The sequence below is a fragment of the Bos taurus genome, chromosome 22, assembly GCF_002263795.3.
Source record: "Bos taurus isolate L1 Dominette 01449 registration number 42190680 breed Hereford chromosome 22, ARS-UCD2.0, whole genome shotgun sequence".
NCBI lineage: Eukaryota > Metazoa > Chordata > Mammalia > Artiodactyla > Bovidae > Bos > Bos taurus.
The window spans coordinates 38925746-38947191 of record NC_037349.1 but is presented as its reverse complement, the minus strand read 5'-3'; the positions used below and the strand labels follow the sequence as shown (position 1 = coordinate 38947191).

General features: G+C 48.8%; 1 protein-coding gene across 2 annotated transcripts; it reads right to left on the bottom strand.

Moving 5' to 3' along the window:
- Window positions 1–15714: 15714 nt before the first annotated feature.
- Window positions 15715–20398, bottom strand: FEZF2 (FEZ family zinc finger 2). Of its 2 annotated transcripts, NM_001038198.2 has the most exon segments (6): window positions 15715–16395; window positions 17270–17402; window positions 17605–17739; window positions 18087–18996; window positions 19356–19489; window positions 20372–20398. In NM_001038198.2, coding segments are annotated over 4 exon segments (1380 nt in total). In that variant the 5' UTR covers window positions 18939–18996; window positions 19356–19489; window positions 20372–20398; the 3' UTR covers window positions 15715–16135.
- Window positions 20399–21446: the final 1048 nt, after the last annotated feature.

The window sequence follows — 21446 nt, the reverse complement described above, 5'->3', positions numbered from 1 at the left end:
TGAGGAAGACATCTTCAAGGAGGTGATACTGGAGGTGAGTCTTCAATGAGACAGAGGAGCTAAATATAATGATGGGGAACAGAGTACATCAGGCAGTCCATGCTAAGTCACTTCAGTCGTGTCTGACTCTTTGCGACCCCATGGACTGTAGCCCGCCAGGCTCCTCTGTCCATGGGATTCTCCATGAAAGAATACTGGAGGGGGTTGCCATGCCCTACTCCAGGAGATCTTTCCAACATCAGGCAGAGGGAACTGCATATTCTAGGGCCTGAGATATCAACAGGTGTGGCTTATTGCAAGGACAGAAAGATACCAGGACAGCTAGTCCGCAAAGCATGGAGGACAGCAGACAGAGGATGAGACTGTAGCCTCAGGCTGGAGGCAGACCGGAAAGTGCTTGAGCCCTGGGGAAGAGATCTGAAGAAGACACTGGTGATCCAAGGAAGAAAAATGTCACACATTATACAAGAGCTACGGACAGAAAACTGTGAAGGTTTTCAATGAGGCACTTGGAGGAAGGAAGTTATGTTGAACTGAGCTTTGAGGGTGCACAGAATTGAGGCACGCCAGGAGGGGAGAGGACCCTGTGAAGGCGGAACGGGCACAGAGGGAGTGAACCCTGTCATCAGCACTTGCCCCGTAACAGCTGGGCCCCACTGCAGTCCTTGGGAACTCCCTTTTCCCCTAAATGAAAGGGCATGTGCCCGTAAGGTTTGAGAGAAATAAAAACTACTATTCACAAAATTCCTGTGCATAGTAAATGCCAAACAAATACTCGTTCTCATGTGTGTTAGTCATTCAGCCGTGTCCAACTCTTTGCAACCCCATGAACTATAGCCTGCCAGGTTCCTCTGTCCATGGGATTGTCCAGGCAAGAATATTGGAGTGGGTAGCCACGCCCTTCTCCAGGGGATCTCCCCGACCCAGGAATCGAACCTGAGTCTCAGATTCTTTACCATCTGAGCCGCCAGGGAAGCCCGTGAGTTCTCATGACAGAATATAAATGTTGCTGATTTAAGTTCTTGTCCCCCAATTTGAGAGACAGGAGGGAACCAGCAACAGTTATCTTCTGAACTTTGTATATCCTTTTCAACACTCGATTTTTTTTTTTTAAAGGAGGAAGTACCTAGCTTCATTCAGACCTAGATTTGATGAGCGTGGAACTTGGCATGGGACATACATGACTGACAACCCCACACTACGGTCCTCCCAGTGTACTCAGGGAAAATAAGAAAGGAAAAAGTAAGCCATGCCTTAATACAAGCCCACCTAGAATTAATGAGGTGGAGTGAGGGGAGCTAGGGCTCTTTTCAAGGATAAGCCTCACAAAGACCAGACCCACCCCCAACGTTACTATATTACATATCTCCTTCCTTTCCAATAAAGACCTTTGCGATGCAGGCTATGCTCAAAGGATGAGCAGGAGCCAGCCACAAGAACAGTGAGGGAGAAGAGGCCACTCTACAGCTGAGAACAAGAAACGCAGGTGCAAACTATCAGATGTGGGGAAAACTCCAAACAAACAAAATCAGCCACCATTTAAAAAAAAAAAACAAAAACCTCATGGGGAAATGAAAATGTCTTCTCTCTTGCAGGCACTCTGGCATCTATCTTCCCAGAGGACAGAATGCCTAACACTGACTTCCGAAGCTATTGATTTCCCATGATCTAAGCAGGAGTGATGTGAGGAGTACTTTAAGCATACAGCTTCCACTTGTGAGTTCCGCGGAGCACCCCTCGAGGGACGCAACGGCAAACATCAGTGCATTCTTTTTCCAACACAATATTCCTCTGCAGTAGATCGTCAGTGGTCTTATGTCAATTTTAAAGATTTGAGAGAAAGCCATCGAGACCCCGCATCTTCTTCAAATTAATCTTCGGCCTACAGTTTAAATCCCACGTTTACTCTGGCTCACTCAAGACATCCAACTCTGCTCTGCTCTCCTCCCCAGAGAAACCCTGCACATGTTATCACAGACGTGTAGTATGTGAGAAATTTATGTGAGAGAAAATTCAGGCCAAGAGGACACTTTATCTAAAAGTCATGCATTTTCATGAATTAGCCACAAGTCAGAGCATTTTGACTTTCCACATTTCTTTTCCTCTGTGAGCTCTGGACATGACAGAAGTCGGCTAGCACCTTCTAGTTATTACTATACAACCCAGCTGGTGTTAACCTGTATGCGGGTTTCTGGGTGCACACTTCACAATATTCAAGACCGAAGAGCTAACTTGAAACCTATTAAGACAAATCGGATCAAGGAAGCTGTTCTGTTTCCTGGCGTCTCTTGGGGAATGTCAGCATGTAACCCACTGGCCTTCCTCTTACGGCTACGAGGAAGTTCAGTGTCTGTCACCATCAGTAACCCTAGTAGCTCAGGGACGCTTTCTCTCAGTAACCTAGTAACTCGTCTATTTCCCCTCCCATATGTCACCTTGACTTAATACTTTTATTGACTACCTTATTAAAAAGTGGTTTTGAGTGAAATTAGATTGATTTACTTTTGGAAAGGGACAAATGATAAATGACGGTTCTTGGCTCTTAGGTCCACCGGGGTTTAGGGTCCATGTCCTGCAACAGACAAGGCACAGACTTCTAGGTTCAGACCCCAGGAAGGGAAACCAGACTTCTTCCACGGCACCACTTGACCTTAGTCAGAATCTTCCTAAAGTCTATGTTGAGATGTCCTCTTTTTCAGTCAACCACACTTACATTGTTCCTACATCATGGGAGTACTGCAAAAAATAACCAGATTATATCCTAAGAGCTCACTCTTCTTTATTGTTTTGGTGGGGAAGAGGGGTATTTTACTGTTTCTCCCAAAGTTCTATTGAGATAAACTGACACAATGTTATATCAATTATAAGATGCATGACATGCTGATCTGATACACATATATTGTGAAATGATTACCGCTACAGTGTTAACTAACACCTCCATCACGTCACATAATTACCATTCATATTCTGTGGTGAGAACATTGAAGATTTGTTCTCTTTGCAACTTTCAAGTATAAAATGCAGTATTGTTAACTATACTTACAGTGCTGTCTATCAGATCCCCAAAATGTATGAAACTTCTAACTGGAAGTTTGTACCCTTTGATCAGCATTTCCCCGTTTCCCTCCCTGAGAGATCTTCCTAAATCTCATCATGGTGGTGGTGTATTTTTAACTTTTCCCTGAGTTCCTTGGCTCAGCCTCAGCCCCACCTCTGAAGACATTTTTATTCTGTATATAAATACGATGTGTGGATAGGGTTATAGAGTTTTCTTCCTCCAAACTTCTTTCACGTCGCAAAGTAGGACATATCTACTTGAAAGATTCTCACAACCAGAAGAAGGGATTTAGGCAGACTATAAAAATGAGGCGCAAGGAAAACCAATCTTGAACTTCAGACGTTCTGTTTCTAAGGATTACAAGGAGAAGGTGGGTCATGGCTGAGATTACTGTAGTAGTCAGTATTTTTGGTGATAAACTACAGAAGAGAACTCTGGCTAATTTATGTGGGAAATGAATTCATTGGAAGGTTACGAGAGAGCTATCAGAACAGAGGGGGAAGTTGTAATAGAAGGTTTGGAAGCACAGGAATTAGGGCAACTCATGTAACAGGCTGACCCTCAGGTCTCCTTGGAATGAATGAGGTCCAGTCATCTGCAGTCTTGTCCCTCTGCTCAAGAGTTGAATTCCAAATAAAGTATCTGCATAATTCAACTTAAGCTCCACACCTGTACCCTGGCTGGTGGACATGTCTCAGGGGGAACTTCTTCACAATACCAAGGATCTGTGCTCAGTGGAGAACAGCAGCTCCCTCAAAGCAAAACCAGAAGGCTGATAACCAGGAGGGAAAGCAGACAATGCTCAGGCGAAAACAAACAATGCAACCATGCTTATGCTTGTGAAGCATCATTAGCGGCAGTCACCGGCATGAGGACACCCTACGAACCTCATCACTCCGTGAGCTGTGTAATAATTCGCTCTGTCACTCCCCTCTCCTGACACTTCGGCCAGGTCTCTGACTTCTGTGACTTCAGGAAGTGAGAGAAAAAGACTGGTATCCTGGAAAGCTCTCACCCAAAAGTCTGTTAAGAGTCTCAAGTTCCTAAGACAAGCAACCACCTCCTTGTGGAAAAATATGGCCTACCCAATATAACTGTTAAACAGTCACATTTAAGTCAAGGATGTGTTGCTTCGGTGATTCCATCTGGAGACTTGGCTGAGAAACACGCGCTTTAAAAACATGGCAGCAGTATCTCTTTCTATAAATTTTTTTTTTAACTTTGATCAATTACTGTGTCATTCAGTGGGAAAATGATATGTGGGTCAATGGCCTATAGCACTCACTGCCCAGGGGTGCTTTTTCTTTTGTGTATCATACCATGGAAAACCTTTTACCAAGTCCCAAGCAGATTTGAGCTATACCAACCAATGGATAATTAGGAGATGTGGGGGAGGAGAGGCTTTGAGATTAAGTCCAAGTGGATTGACTCCAGGGGCCAACTTGAGGTGTGCTGATGCTTCTCTTAGCTGGTGCCTGGATACAACAGGGTCTTGAATTGTATCATGACTGGTACCGATGACTTATTTCAAGTAGCTTTCTCCCACATATATGTTCTATCCAGTCACCCTCTTTGATTTCCTTCCTGGTGTTTACTAGCATCTGAATCTGTCTCCTGTTTCTTGGCTTGTTCATCACCTGTGTCCCACCATTAGGATGTGAAGATCCACAAGGTCAAAGTCTGTGATGTTCACAGCTGTATCCTCACCACAATGGCTGGCACATAGCGAGCCTTCAGTAAATGTTTTAGGACTGAATTGTTATGAGAGTGCCAGTGGCTGCCCAGAAGACTGAGCAGGTAACCTCCCTGCTCGTGGGGAGGAGTGGAAGTTCTTTTTTTTTTTTTTTTTAATTTTTTACCTCCCACATATACCCTTGCGGGGAGGATAAAGTCTCCGTAGCGGTGGGGAGGGTGTTGTAGCCAAGGGGTCCGTCTCTCCTCCCTCGAGTTACACGCGCCTCCCCTCCCGCCAATTCGAGTGGAAGTTCTTACCCACTCATTTTCGTGTACCTACTATGTGCTGAGTGCTGGGCACATGGCAATGAGCAAGGCAGACAACCTTGCCCTTGCAGTGCTTACTTTGCTAAAGAACTTGCAGGGCCTTCCGAGGTGTTTCAGTGGTAAAGAATCCCACATGCCAAGGAGCACCTAAGCCTGTGAGCCACGACTAGCGAGCCCACGTGCTGCAGCTACTGAAGCCCACGTGCCCTAGTGCCTGTGCTGCGCAACGAGAAGCCACCGCAATGAAAAGCCCGGGCAATGCAACTAGAGAGCAACCCCTGCAGCAACGAAGACCCAGCCCAGCCCCAAATAAATCAAATTACAAAAACCCAAAACATTGCATCATGGACCTCAAAATTTTAAGGGTAACAACTGTAGTATTAGCAATTAGTAGAGTAAAAAGCTATAATTTATTGCATGTCAACTATGTGCCAGCCACTTTACACATATTATCTCACTTAAGTCCTTCTAACAGCCTTGCTATTGGCAAAGAATTTAAAGATGAGGCAACTGGGTCTCAATGTTAGAAGCTTAGTCATGCAGCTTAGTCTAGGGTACTCCACAAAGTTGATGATATTTGATCTGTATTCCCTGCTTTACTCAGAAATAGGCAGGCTTCAGCAGCCAGGCAGATGCTGTCAGGGCGCTAGGGTACCAATCTTTGTCCTAAGACACCTCAAACTCCAGCAGAACACTCCATTGGACCACGTGGGAAATCAGAATGCTGACAGTCCCTCCCTCTTAAATCACATCATTGATATGTGGTTTGTCTTTTGTTATCCGAACATTATTGACCAGGGATATATCAATTTGTTTTAGAGAGTGATACAATTAACATCACTAGAGCTGTGATGTTTGTTAGAGCTTAAAATTCATCAAAGGTTCATTATACAACTTACTGCTATCATTAGCACATTTTGCTCCGTTAGGTTTTTTTCCATCTCATGTATATTATAAACTCAAGTTTATTACTGAAAAATTTTCAAAAATGGCGCATGGTGAAATTTTGAGTGAAGAATTTTTTGGTGAATTTCATGCAGATACTTCCTCTGATTGTTTGAGCAACACATATACTAGTGTCTCTGAAGAGGACAGTTCTTCAGAATATAGTTCTAAATCAGGCGACCTCAATATTAGACCAAGAAAAAGACAAAAACCTTAGTGATTGACTGTTATGGGAAGTGAAAATGAAACTCACGGTACATAAGACTTTACAGGTGTGTTGGGTATAATTATTGAATGTAATAATCCACAAAGTGTTAAATAACAATTAATTTTTGGTTTGTCAAAATAAAAATTGCCAATCACAAGCAGCAGTTTCAGCAAAAATCATCTGGTCAATAATGAGTTAAGGTACCTCACATTCCGGTGATAATCATCACAGTTATTTACCTAAACACCTGCAACGGATCAGGTGTTTGATTAGCCCCACTGCATCGAATCCTTATGGCCCATGTTACTGCACGCATTTTGCAGAGAAGACATCTCAGCTTCAGAGAAGACAACACTGTAGCGCAGAATCTTACAGTTGCTCAGAGGCACAACTAAGTTTCAAAGTCACGCTCTTCGTATTAAACCCAGCCACACCCAACCGCATCTAGACGCTTCAACTCACCGTCCTTCTTTCACCTGTAGGCTTTCACGTGGGCTGCATGAGACGGCTCTCCTTCCATCTCTCCGTTGGTAACACCTCCTGCTTGTTGAAGACTCAATGCAGGCACAACTTTCTCTAGCCAAACATCTCACGCTTCCCTTTTTTCTGCCCAGTCTCCATCAGGAGTCGCAGAAGTGAGAGCTGGGAGACTCCACTTTAGAGCAAATAGCCATGAAGTCCATGCGTGCCTCCGGCTTCAATCATACCAGAGTCCAACAGGGTCTTTCTGGGCCTCCTTTCGATTCCTCTCCCTCTCCACCTATAATACTTTCAGTACTGGAAGGTCTGAATATTGTAACAAACATGCATACACCATAACATTGTAACAAACACGTGTACATCGGTCCCCAGACTTAGGCTGAGTCCACTCGCAAACCTCAGGAGCACGGCTTCCACCTTGACCCACGCCAGGGCACAACTTACAAGTCTCTGATTGGGTCATGTGACCGGTCCTGAGCCAGTCACCATGGCCAGGAAGACGCCGTACTCTGATTGTTCAGACCTGGGTCACATGCCCACTTGGAGGGAGGGACCCACCTTAACCATATGGATGGAGAGTGGAGGGGAGATGGTGTCTCAGAAGGAAATGTTAATGTTGTTACCAGAGGGGAGAATGATGATCAGCAGGCAAAAGAAACAGATGTCCACTACACACCCCACGCCAGACAGGACTGAATGCGAATTTCATCTTCATGACCAGGTGTTGTATGGGGATTTTTGTTGTATGTGATTTTCACCTCTACTCTATTATAAGGGCTTCCCTGGTGGCTCAGAGGTTAAAGCATCTGCCTGCAATGCGGGAGACCTGGGTTCAATCCCTGGGTAGGGAAGATCCCCTGGAGAAGGAAATAGCAACCCACTCCAGTATTCTTGCCTGGAGAATCCTATGGACAAAGGAGCCTGGTGGGCTACAATCCACGGGGTCACAAAGAGTCGGACACGACTGAGCAACTTAACTTTCACACTTTTCTGAGGCAGAGACTATGTTCTTCTCTTCCTTGTAATTCCAGCACCCAGCATAGTGTCTGACACATTGGAGGTGTTCTTATCATATTTGTTGGATGAATAAGTGTATTAATTTATGAAGCCCTAAGGGTGTTATTGGGGCTTCCCAGGTGGCACAGTGGTAAAGAATCTGCCTGCCAATGCAGGAGTCACAGGTTTGATCGCTAGGTTGGGAAGATCCCCTGGAATAGGAAATGGCAACCCACTCGAGTATTCTTCCTTGGAAAATTCAATGGACAGAGGAGCCTAGTGGGCCACAGTCCTTTCATCTTTTAAGGGCAGCATCATTGTGAGGTGGAACGAACACAGATGCTAAATCAGTGTTTCTTAAATGTAGTCAGGAACCAACTGCCTCAGGTTACAATGCAGATTCCTGGGCTACAGAGCAGAACTGTTAACCCAGCATCTCAGTAAATGGAATTCAGGTGCCTTTTTCTTTTTTAAAAAATTCTTTTATTGCAACGTAATTGCTTTACAATGTTGTGTTAGTTTCTGCTATATAAGAAGTGAATCAGCCTTATGCATACATACATACCCTCCCTCTGGGACCTCCCTCCCACCCACGCCCCCATCCCACCCATCTGGGTCATCACAGAGCATGAACTCAGCTTCTGTGCTTTACTGCGGGTTCCCACTAGCTATCTATTTTACATTAACACATGGAAGTGTACATATGTCGATCCTAATCTCCCAGTTCGTCCTACCCTCCCTTCCCACTCTGTGTCCACGTGTCTACTCTCTGCATCTGCATCTTTATTCCTGCCTTGGAAGTAGGTTCATCTGTACCATTTTTCTAGATTTCATGTGTATGTATTAATATACGGTACTCATTGCTCTCTTTCTGACTGACTTCACTCTGTACGACAGACTCTAGGTTCATCCACATCTCCACAGATGACCCTGTTTCATTCCTGTGAGTGGCCGAGTAGTATTCCATTCTGTATGTTGCCACATCTTCTGTATCCATTCCTCTGTTATTGGACTTTTAGGTTTCCACGTCCTGGCTATCATAAACGGTGCTGAAATGAGCACTGGGGTACCTGTGTCCTCTTAGATTATGGTTTTTTTCAGGGTATGTGCCCAGTAGTGGGATTACTGGATCATATGGTAGTTCTATGTTTAGTTTTTTTTTTTTTTTGGTTCCATCTGGTCTTAGTTGCAGCACATGGGATCTTCATTGCATCACACGGGCTCTTTCATACTGGCATGCATGCCTAGTTGCCCTGCAGCATGTGGGATCATAGTTCTCCGACCAGGGATCGAACCTGTGACCCGCTATCCCAAGGCACGTTCTTAACCACAGGACCACCAAGGAAGCCCCCTGTGTTTAGTTTTTAAAGGAACCTCAATACTGTTCTCCACAGTGACGACATCAATTTATATTCCCATCAGATGCATTTTAAACAAAAATGTTATGCGGTTCTTGTACATCGTCCTTTTAAAACCATGACCCATATTTAGACAGAATCATCTGAGTATGAGTCGCCAGTCCATCACCTTCCAGTCATGTGAACTAACAGGAATCATACCTTCTCAGCAACTAGGTTTGCCCCTCTTTAAAATGAGGCTGAGAAAACTTACCTAATGAATATGTAATGAAGAGTCAACAAGATAACACAGGTAAAATTTCTTTAGAAAGCTCTGCATTCATGTTTTGCTACTTGAGTTTTTCTAATAATTACCGCTAACTTCTGGAATTCTTCCTGTGTACATGCCAGGTACTATTCTAAGTTCTAATTATATGTGTTAACTCATTTAAGCCTCACAACAGCCCTGTGAGAAAAAAACATTTTTTTTTTTTCTTTTTAAGGTACAATTGACACAGAACGTTTTATTAGTTTCAGGCCCGATAGAAACTATTTCTATTTTGCAAATGAAGAAACAGAGCCCTGAGAAGTATCTGGGCTAGGATTTGAACTCAGCTGTTTTGATGCCAGACCCCAGGCTCCTAACCACTCACTGGATTTTCTCCTTAGAAATAAAGTTATCTTTCCCAAGGCAATTCATCACCTTGCACTTTGTGGGGGCGGGGCAAAATGAGGACCGTGAAACTCCTTGAGGAAGGAAAGAACTCCAAAAATGACCCAGGACTGAAGACCACCGAAGGAGAGAAACCACAAAGGTTATGTGTCAGGTCACATGGCCTTCACGGGATGCCCTGATAAAAAACACATTATATCAGATTCTGATTGATCTACAATAGAAACATCTCACTTTCTCCTCTATTTCCTGAAATCTACCTTTCTAGATTGTATAACACCTCTGTGCTTTGAAAACCAGAGCCAGTCTTTCATCCTAGATGACTGTTTTTATTTTGAATTGGTATACTTTTTCTTCCCCATTCTTTACTTCTAGGCACCAATATATTTTTTTCATGAAGCATGAGCAAAGCCTGAAGTGCAAGCCAAGACCTCAGAAATGTGATAGCTGTTACCAAGGATTTGAGAGTAAGAATACAAAACCTAGAATCAAGATTTCAAGGCTGCACTCTAGTATCTGAGGTGGCACCGGTCCCACATCAAATATGGAATAAATAAGGCATTAAGCAACCACACAATTTGTTCTGGGTTCCTTAGCTGGAAGTTGGGCTTCCCTGGTGGCTCAGACACTAAAGAATCTGCCTGCAATGCGGGAGACCTGGGTTCAATTTCCGAGTAGGGAAGATCCCCTGGAGAAGGAAATGGCTGCCCACTGAAGTATTCTTGCCTGGAGAATTCCATGGACAAAGGAGCCTGGTGGGCTACAGTCCATGGGGTTTCAAAGAGTTGGACACTTAACACACTCCTTAGTTGGAAGTGGAAAACCCTATCACACACAGTGTTAGGCTCTCTTTACCTGGCTTTACTGAACACTGAGTGTAAAAGAACTCCAAACACTTCCACTGTTGGGAATGTCTGGACATTTATGTTTAATTGGGATGTAATATGCATCTGAAATAGACAGATATGTTGACCTACTTTGTTAAAAAGTGAAAACATTAAAGTGACGCAGTGTCTTAATGCCAGATGAGCTAAGAGAAATAATTTAAATACTTGATCACCTGGTCCACAAAGCCGTGGGTGATGAGTGTCTTTCTCTCTACTTCTGTGCCCTGTGCAGAATTAGGAAGGCAGTCACTTGGGGGGTGACAGTTTTGAATGGTCACTAGGACGGAGGGTAGAAGATCTGAATGTGAGGAAGGGACATCTGGTATCCTGGTGGGTGGGAGCGGGGTGGGGGTGGTCTTAGCTCTAGAAGAGAGAGAGGTATAGTTTGAGGAATGCTGGGAGCTCATAACCAGATTACCAGAACTTGTAGGGAGTCCTCAAAGGCTAGCCTGATACATTTTTTACTTATGAAAGAAACATCCAGAGGGTTGGTGGTGGGCACCAAGAGCTTCAGATCAGCACCACCAAAGGTGTGTGGCTCGTGGTAGAGTTTGCTCTGTGCTGGCAAGCCCACCTTTCTGCCTACTTCCTCTCTCTTGGCTGGTTGAGTTCTGCCTCTGTCTGTCCAGTGTCCACCAAGGGGCCTGGCGGCGGCTCCCTTTTCTTGGGCTATGTACTTTCAACCAGTTTTGAGCAGCCCCATTTCAGATTGGCCTTTTTATGTTTGATATAAAGAATAGTTGTTGGCCAATTTCATCTTTTCATCGCTGTTCTCTAGGCCTGAATCCAAGCAGTTTGTCAGATGCTCATTAACTCCCCCTTTGGCTCTTTCTAGTGTGTCTCCTAAGCTCATTGTGCCAAGAACTAACGCTTTCTTTTACACGATTCTCTTTCTCTGCTCCATCAGGGAGACAAATTACTTTCCAAAAGGGATCGCCAGGGATGGTTTAATGAGAATTTCTTTGGGGCTAGGCATGGAACGCAATGTAGTTAACATTCGGTGGACTTAATTGGACTTTTCTTTTCTGCCTCTTTTTAAAAAAATCTGAAGCTATCCTGTTAATCTCTCATTTGTAATCAATTGTGTTGACTAAACAAAAGTCTAGGTCGTCTTTTCTTCCTGTCCCAGACAATCCTTTGTTGCCTCTAAATGCCTCATTCTTGAGTGATCCTGGTCGCGTAGATGGGCCCGATTGTTGACAGTTCATTATTGCGCTTTTGTCCATTAATCTTTCTTGCTGTGTTTTGCATGTGCATGCCTTAATGAGCTCCGTTGGCAATTAACATGTTTCTAGGAGCAAACTGGTTGCTCAGACGTTTGAGAGGGAAGTGCAGGGAAAAGGGCAACGCAGCTGCCTTGAGGTTGTTTATTTCCCAGCGTTTTCTCAAGACTCCAGTCCTCTCTCTGGCAGCACCCCGCCCCCTCCACCCCTCACTGTTATTCACTCCCCAGCTCTTTCACCACCAGCACACCTGGATGCCCTGTTGCTGTGATTCTTGGGCCTGGCTCAGGCGACTCCCTATCCTCTTGTGAGCCAAACAGCAAAATGGGGACCTTACAGACAGACTTCTGCAGCCGAGGCAAGAGTGAGCACAAGTGCCCCCCAAAATGCGTCTGGATGCTGGCAACTTCTCTGTGTCGCTCTTTGCAGAGAGGAACCTCTTACTCGCCTAAGGCAATAGGACTGTACAATCTGTTATGTACAAGGCTGTGGCTTTGGAAGAAGGAGGGTTTTTTTTTTTTTTTGAGTCTTGCTGGCAAGATTGCTGAAGTGTGAGCAGTCATGGACAGAACAAACATCTTGTAGGGGAAAAGATAATTGGAGTCTTTTTTGTGTCTGTGACAGGATTCCCCTCCCCCGCAATTTGATTTTTTTTAAAAATATTTTTTAAGGGTGGCCTCTTCAATTTAATCAAGGTTAGAATATTAATATGTGCCTGATGACTACCTTGTTTAAGTCATTTGTTAATAATGCAAACTACAAGTCATGCAAACAGATTAATATTAAGAGGCGAAAAAAAAAAAAAACAAAAAAACCCCAGAAAATAGAACCTTTCACCCATCAATTCCGATGCATGGGGAATAACCTAGAAGGATTTCAGTGAGGACAGTTACTTACAACAGCTTAGCGTTGGCGTCAGAACCTGCACTGGCTGCGAAAGGTATTTAGTCATACAGATAGAAGGTTCCTTTTCTCCTCACACTACTTTCCAGGTGAAGAAATCCTTTTCTGAATCCCCCCCAGCTGAAGGAAGCAGACATCTTAAACTGAGGAGGAGGGACTTCAAGCCAAGCAGCGTTAAGCCCTATAGATATGGAAGAACTCTGTTTATCTACAATTACCACCAGATGTGAAATAACACCTTCTCAGGGCAGAGCGATTGACAGGCGCTGGTGTGAAGGTTAAGTAACAATCAGGTTATGAGGGAACAACCTCAAGGAGGTTGGAGTAGTCAAGTAACTGCGCAGGTTCCGCTCAGAGCTCTGATTCCTTACCTCTCCCCGACGGCAGAGAGAGATGAGCAGTCCAAGAGAGAAATGCCTCCTGTTCCACGCATTAGTATTATCTCATTTGCAGTCCTTTGCAAACATGGGATCTTCAACCCTCTTCAGAACCGTCACCTGGAAATAAATGTCTCCAGTTTATGAGACGGGCAACCCTTTTAGTCTTTCTCCTGTGAAAACATTACAGAAGAATTTCCTCAGAGAACCATTCTCTCACTTGATGGTTAGAAAGTTATTTCCCTGGATGGGAGTGCCCCATCTATTTTTTATTTATCTTTTCTTCTTAAGGAGAAAGAGGAGAACCGAATCACCTTTCCCGAATGCAGGCCAACTTTTTAAACTCAATTCTCTAAGAGGAGGCTTCTGCGCTAAATTTTGTGGTGTCTGCCCCTTGCCCAAAGTTCTGGAACTATTTAGGAAGAAGGTGGACTTGTCCTGGCCAGTGTCTGGTCTCCAAGAAGCCCCTCTGCCAAGGATCCTTTCAGAGATGCAAGAAGCAAAGGATTTTTGATTGAGACAGTCGGAGGGCACCCAGGAGCTCCCAGAAATGGGGAAGGGGTGTGTATCTGTGAGGCGGGGCTAATAAAACCTAGGGAGATAAAACTGGGATAGGATCGGACTCCTCAAACCAGCCCGCAAGCCCCCTGGGGATAGATGTCTGGGAAGAGCAAGGCGCTATTTCCGTATCTTTAGCCGCCAAGTCCTCCTCGCCCAATGTGGGGTTTCCTGGGGTTTGTGGCATCCACCGAGATTTCGGAGTTAAATCTGCATATCCCTCTGGGTCCCAATCTCCCCTCAGCGAAATGCAGCCAGAACGAGCTAACATTTAAATTCCTCCTCGCTTCCTCGCCCCCCTCCCCTGGCTGCGTCTTCCCAGACTTGGGAGGGGGAGAGGAATACAAAAAAAAAACGAGGACGCTCTCCTTTCAGGAAATGGAATTCTAATGTACACGTTCCTATTTCTGAATCGGAGGTACTAAAAATACCCCCGCGACAGCCTGAGGAAGCTGTCGCTGTCCTCTGTGCAAACAAAATCGACAATTCTCCTTCCCCGCGCAATGGGTCTGCGAATCGGGCGGGGGGTGGGGTGAGGACCCAACCTTTGGCTGTGACCTGGACAGAACTTCCACCCAGCAGCCGAACGTCTTCTCCCGAGTCCCAGCTGGGACACTCCTCCCCCACCAACGAGGACTGAAGGCAGTTGGGATTTTCTAAAAGTCTAGACTCCGATTCCTGACCCTACCTAGTCCTGGGACCCTAGGCAGGTCATTTAGTTTTGATCTCTGCCTCAGTTTCTCCATCCTTCCACAGGGTGAGAATAATCACCCCCCAGCTTGCGGGTTGTGAACGTTCGAAAGAATATGGTTTGAGTGGCGTGGAGCAAGCGCTCCGGCAATGTGAGCTTCTTTGGTTGTGGGAGTCCCTGGCGCAAGCAGCGCTAAGCGCCTACTGTATACCGGGCTCTGGGATAATACCCACTCAAGTCACTTTCAGACTTACTTGGGAGTTTCCTTTTGCATTAACCATCTTTCCCTCCAAATACCCTCCACCTGCAGTGGGAATCCGCGTGGGATCAGCGCCCAGACGCCGCCGCCCTAGCCCTTGCGGTGGCAAGGCTGCGTGGAAGCCCACTCCCCGGCCCCGCGCCACATTTCCTTCTGGCGCTGGGGAACATTGTTCCAGAAAACGTGGGCTGAATCGCGGTGCGAATATTAGGGGCGGGAGGAGAAGGCCCGGCGCGCCGAGCCAGTAATCCGAGCTCTTGATTATCCAGATTCGGATCAAACGGGGCGGCGGCGGCCGGCCCCCTCCTGGGAATGATTAGATGATTAATGTAATGCTGTTTGAAGGGTCTCTGTTTTCTCTCTTAATTTGGGTCATTACTTAGAAAGCAAGCGTGAGATCATTTCATCAGCGTGCTCGGCGGCGGAGATAGCTATTCAGGAAATGGGCTAACTGAGCGGTAATCAGGACGCTGGGGGCGGCGGCGGCTGCGAGCCGCAGGAGCCCGGATGCGCCCTCCCGCGGCAGGGCGCACCGCACCCGGAGGCCGGCCTCAGACCACAGCGCGGGCCGCGGAGCCCTAAAGCTCGGAATGCGCTGGGACACTTGGCCCCCAGTTCTCGCCGCCAGGAATGACTGAGTGGAAGAGTGGCTCCCCTTACATCACCCAGACAAGAGGGAATGCCCAGAAAGCGCCCCGGCGCGGCAGTGCCCATGCCATCTACCCCACTGTGGTGGGGCTCTTTGCTCTAGGACACGCATCCCAAACCTGCTCTCCAACACCTAGCCACTTTGAATCCCTTCTTTTTAAAAAACTCACCCAAATATGGCAACACCCAGAATCCCTTGGTCAGAACAGTTAGCAAATAAAAACTTGGTACAACGTGAGGGCCGTTGTAGGCCTTTACATCCTTGGTTCCTGGGGGGATCTGAACACGTTAGCGTGGCAGGAGGACCGATCTGGCCTCACCCTGGTTCCAGTGCCCTCAGAAAACGTCGCATGTGCGCGGCCGAGAAATGCTTAAAACGCCTATTTCTTTTTCATTCTTTAGGGTTGCTGAGCTGATTTGCGGCGAGGGGAGAGGGGGTAAAAGAAAAGACGCACTAAGGATTCTGTTTATTGAGTTATATATGTATATATTCCGTGTTCGTGTGTACAGGAGAATTTACATGGCTGTATAAAGATGGCTGGGGGCGCCGCGCTCTTCCGGGACGTTCACGTGACAGGCTGGGGTTAAAACCCGCTGCCGCCGGAGGAGAAGCCAGAAGCCGAGGCCTGGAATTAAATACGTTTCGGCGCGCTGGGTTTAAATAAGTTTCCCGAATATACAAAGGTGGGGAGCCAGGCGTTTGCTGCCAGTCATCGAGGAAACGTTTAGCTTTCCAAAAATATGCTGGTTTCGATAAATAGATTTTAGCCTTTCTGCTATAGCTTTTTTTCTCTCTCTCTCTTTCCTTTCTCTTAATTTTAGAAATAAGTTTATACGTGTGATCTGTTTGGGGGTTGGATAGGACTGGAAGGGAGGGTGAGGCAGGAGCTCTCAGCTCTGCACTGTCCGAGTCAGGTCCTTTGTGGAGGGGGCGGCGGGGCCCACGCTGTCGTGGAGTTTGCGCACGTGTTTCTTTAAGTCAAAGTTTCTGCAAAACCCTTTGCCGCAAGTGGCGCACGTGAAAGGCTTCTTGTCGTTGTGGGTGTGCATGTGGAAGGTCAGGTTGTAGACTTGGTGGAAGGCCTTGTTGCAAATGGTACATTTGTACTGCTTCTCGCCGCTGTGGGTCAGCTTGTGATTCTTGTAGTTCCCTACAGGAGACCAAAAACAAAAAGGGGGGGAGGGTAAAGTGGGACGGGGAGGGGCCGGGTGTCCCGGGGTTGGCTCAGGTGCCCGCGTAAAGAAGGCGACGCTTGGCTAGGCAGGCGCGACCTCTCCGAGTGAAGAAGTTGTCAAACTTCGTACGCGTCAAGCCCCGGGCTCTCACTACAGGATGCAGGGCCGAGTCCCGCGTAGCCGCCCCGCGTCCCAGCCCCGCCGGGGCCTGAGGCCCGCGCAGCATCCCTCCCGCTGAGCTCCGCCGGCCTGGAAACTTTTGTGCTGCCCAGAGAGATGCATGGGGCCCTTCTCCGGGCCGCCGCCTCGCTCGAAGAAATTCGCATGAACCCGGACTTCGTCCCCTATTATTATTATTTTCTTATTATTAAAGTTACTCCCTATGGTCCCCTAACCACTTGGAGATCCGAACGTGCCTGGGAAAATCCAAGCGGAATGCTGGAGACAGTAGCGGTTTTCCCCAGTCTAAACTGTTCCCAGGAGGTGGATTACGCCTCGAATTTTTTTTTTTTTTTTCCATTTTCAAAAGAATCCCGGCTACAAAGGGACGCTTCCGCCATAGGGCGATACCTTGTCTTTTCCCAACTTCCTTTCCCTCTACCCCTTTCCTTCTTCCCATCTCCCAAATTCACAGTCTCCCCGTGCAACCAGCTTGAGTCCAGCGAGCTCTACTAATCCAACCCGGAGAGCTTCCACCGAAACCCCGTACAACCCGATTCCAAAGAAATGCTGCGCCTGAGCCCGCGGCCCTCGCGCGCGCTCTCTCCAGATCCTTCTTTGCCTTCCCGCTAGCGATGACCTGCCGAGACCCAAGGGGAGGTGAGGAGAGGGCCTCGCCCTACACGTTACCTTTTTGGTGAAAGCCTTTGCCGCAAAATTCACAGACGAAGGGCTTGTAGCCCGCGTGGATGCGAATGTGTGTGTTGAGCGTGGAGCTGCGGTTGAAGGCTTTGCCGCACTGGTTGCATTTATGCGGCTTTTCCTGCGGAGAGGGGCGTGCGCATCATGAGGCTGAGGCCCCGGCCAGGAGAAGCCACCTTGGGGGGCACCTGGAAGGGGCACACCGAAGGGACAGGGGCCTCTGGTGGGGGTTATAACGGGAACCCTTGGTCATTCTCTCCCCAACCCCATCACTTAGTTCCGGGTGTTGGGTACGGGTCGGGCCAGACCCGGGGCCCACGTACCTGGGTGTGGATAATTTTGTGTCTGCAGAGCGTGCTGGCCTGGCGGAAGCCTTTGCCACAGACTTTGCACACGAACGGTCTGGCTCCAGTGTGGACTGGCATGTGGCGGGTGAGGTTATAGTGAGCGTTAAACACCTATGGAAGCACACAAGGGGGCCTTGTGGCTGGCTGTCCGAGTCCGCCTGGCAGGGTTGGGGGGGCGGGCACGCAGAGACCACCTCCCCCAACCAAAACCCCCTTCAGAAACCACAGCCCTTTTCATTTTGTAAAGAGCTTCCCAATCCACTGTTCGTGCCAGTCCTGTGAGGCTGCTGACAAAGGCATCCCCACTTTACAGAAAAGGAAACTGAGGCCCAACTGTGCTCTCAATTCGAGTAGACAGCTACTAGGGAGCTCCCAAATTTGAGAAAGGGGCCGTCCAGGCTGCCCCTCAAGGAAGCAGCTGCTCACCCCTCCCAGATTCCGAGGACCCCGAGCCTCACCTTTCCGCACACCTCACAGGTGAAGTTTTTAGGCTTGCCGTCCGCTGAGCCACCGGGCAGCTTGCTGTGGCCCTTGACGCCGCCGCGCTCAGCAGTCAGGGCCGAGTTCTCCTTCAGCACCTGCTCCAGCGGCGCAGGCAAGCGCTCCTTATGGGCGTAGGGGGCTGGATGGGCAAACTTGTCCGCGGTCAGGCCGGCCAACTTGGCGTTCTCCAGCAAAAAGAGCTTGGGGTGCGCAGCCAGGGCAGCGGGGGCCTGTGTGTTGAGGAGACCGGACGGGAAGAGGTGGCCGCCGAGGAGCTCAGACGGCGGGTAAGTGGCGGAGTCCAGGTAGTTGAAGTAGTAGAGCGAACCGCTGGCCGGAAGCCCCACAGCCTGGTTGATGACCTGCGGCTTGATGACCCTGCCCGCGGGCAGCGCCGACGGTACCAGGCCCAGCTCGGCCTTGCAGCACACGCCACAGTTGGTTTTGCACAAGCCGCTGGCGCCGCACACCGGGGCCCCCCCACCGCCGCCTCCACCTCCTCCTCCGCCGCCGCCGCTGCCGCCCGCCCGGAGGCTGCTTTTCCAGAGCTCAGAGTAACTGAGCAGCGTCTTGGACGGCATCTCGTAGCCTAGGGGCTGGAGGGGGATCATACAGGGCAGCGGCGAGCAGAGGTTGAGCAATTTCTTGCCCTGGCCGCTATCCGCCTCCAGTGCCCCCGGCCGGGGCTCAAAGGGCGCGCGGGGCTCCGACGTCTTAGCCATGATGCGCTCGATGGAAAAGGCCAGAGTCTTGGAAGTGGCCGGCGACGCTCCTGCGCGCGGGCAGGCCGGGGGCACCATGGTCTCCAGGGAAGCCGAGCTTGCCATGGCGCGCCGAGCCGAGTCGTACCGGACTGGGCCAGGGCGCAGCCTCTCTCCTCTAAGTCTGCATTCCGGAAAAGGCAGGGAGGGAAACCGCAATTTAATAAGCACCTTGTCGGGTCCAGGTCACCCATTTGCATTCAAATGAACAGGGGCAGAACAAAGTGCACCCAAGGGTACCAAATTACCGCCCATTAACCCGCCGCGCAAAGGAACCCACCAGCCCCTGCCCCGGGACTTTGAAAGGGGGGAAAAGGGGGAGGGTTTACAGAGGAAGAAGAGAGAGGGAGAAAAAGAAAGAAAAGAGCCTCAAATTAACCCCCCTGAGCCGCTCCCTGGACCCTGGCCTCCGCCACGCGTGCTGGGAGCTAGATAGTGAAGGGGCAAAGTTAAAGAGGACCGGGAGAGCCACCTCGCATTTACCTCTTTCCCCCACCGCCAAGGAGATGCGGTCCGAGCCATGCAGCCTGTCTCCTCTGTCACATTTTGATGGCAAACATCTTCCCCTCCGCGTGAGATCACTGTCTTTTACATTCAGCTGACATCACATGAAGTCACTTGAAGTGGAATGACATGGGCGGCGGCGCGGCTCCTGTAGCGGCCCCTGTGTTCCACCGCGCCTGCCGGCCGCCGCCGCCACCGCCCCTCAAACTTTAAAAGGAGGCAACTGGCGCCCGCGCTCCCCTCGGGAAAGTGCGAGCGGTTCGCGAATCGGGAAGGAGGGAAGAGATGGGAGGGGGAGGGGGAGGAATCGTGATGGTTTTGCCGGTGGAAAAAAAAAAGGGTGGGGGGGAGCCCAAACCCAGGCAGAGTTCCGTGCGTGATTCACAACTTTGGGGGCCTATAGGTTTGGGGGACGCGGAGAGGGCAGGGGGTCCCGGGCGCGCCGCCTCAAAGGGCCCCTGGGTGTCCGTCTAGTCACCGAAGTATCCCTTAGCCCTCTGCAGCCGCGCTGGGCATCGTGCTAATAAACTGCCATTTACCCACGGAGCCGGCGCCAGCCCCGAACACGCGCAAATGATAATTACCTCATTAGGATGTGGCGCAGGGACGCGGGCGCTGCGTTTGGAGGGGGGAACTTGTTAATGGGGAAATATTAATTTATGCAAAAACAACCAGCTCGCCTTGGCTGGCGTCGGAGGTCGGGAGAGAGCTCCTGCAGCCAAAGGACGACCCCGTAGCGTCCGTAGGAGCAAGGCCGCGCGCCCAGATCCTGGGGGCTTCGGCGCCTGGAGGGTGCGCGTCCCCCTCTCCGACTCGCTCTCCGCCTGCGGCTGAGGGAGGCTGCACCCTGAGCGGGAGGGCTGTTTGAGAGCTTGATTGATCGGGATCGCTGATTTGTGATCGGGTTTCTGAGGCAAAGCCCGACTCCGCTGCGGGTTCAGGGCTGCGAGCAAGGAGGATTCCGAGGGCAGGTCTCCCCGCTGACGGGTACTTACTGTTTGTATAATTGAGACGGTCCAATCTCCACCTGTTTAAGGAGCAGATTGAAACAGCAGAACCTCCCCTGGATCCTATTAAAACGTTTTTTCCTCCTAAGGCCATTCAGTCGAACCAATTTTCCGAAGTGATTCATAGAGCTGAATTCTGCCAAGGCAGCTCTTTCACTTTTAGCCACTAAAGCACCGCGTGGAACCGGGTTTTGTGTTTTTCTAAAATAAAGAGAAGGATTATCAGAGGGGAGAGGGAGGAGGACTGAAGGGGGGCGGGCAGAGACTTAGTGTGGCCAGAGGTACACGCAGAGGGAAGAAAAGGCCCTTTTCTAGACAGGCCCCAAGTAAGTTCGGAGGAATTCAGCGTTTTGTGCCTCGCCACAAAAGCAGCGCACTCCGCGCTCGGTTTGGAGGGGCTGAATTCATCTGTTTGCAGACCATTCCACCTGCGTATCACAACAAACTGCTCAAAGACGCTCCAGCACTTTCAACAGGCCGGGTGCTCTTGGCGACAACAAAAGTGATCGAGGTTGAGGGTTCTTATGGGGAGGGGGACAGCGGCTAGCAGGAGAGCGAGGGAGAGAATTAGGTTTAGGAAAGGAGAAGGGGGATTCTGGGGTTAAAAAAAAAAAAAACTTTTGGAGGGTTTTGTTTGCTGGACAATTATATCTTGCTTGTCGGCTTTTGCAAAACCAGGAGCTTTGTAGCAGCAACTACAGTTTCAGAGGATTATGGTTGGTATAATATGAGCAAACAGGGCTGAGGGTTTGATAGTGAATTTTCTCTCCAAAGGTGTAAGATCTTGTGGAGCTCCAGAGAGTGCTGGTGGGAAGAAAACCCTCTCCCTTCTCACTTGAGTGCCCCATCCCAGGCCTCTCTCATGCAAAATATCCCAGGAAAACCAGCAGGGGAAAAAGACAGGAAAGGTCTAGTTTTAAATTCAGGCAAACCACTCCTTTCTCCCCTTTGGAATTTCTCTTTTCTACCCACTCCCCCTCTGACGTGTAACTGCAGACATGATATGGATGTGGCAGGTAAAAAAAAGGAAAAGTGTACTTGGAACGCTAGGAGAGAGAGCAGA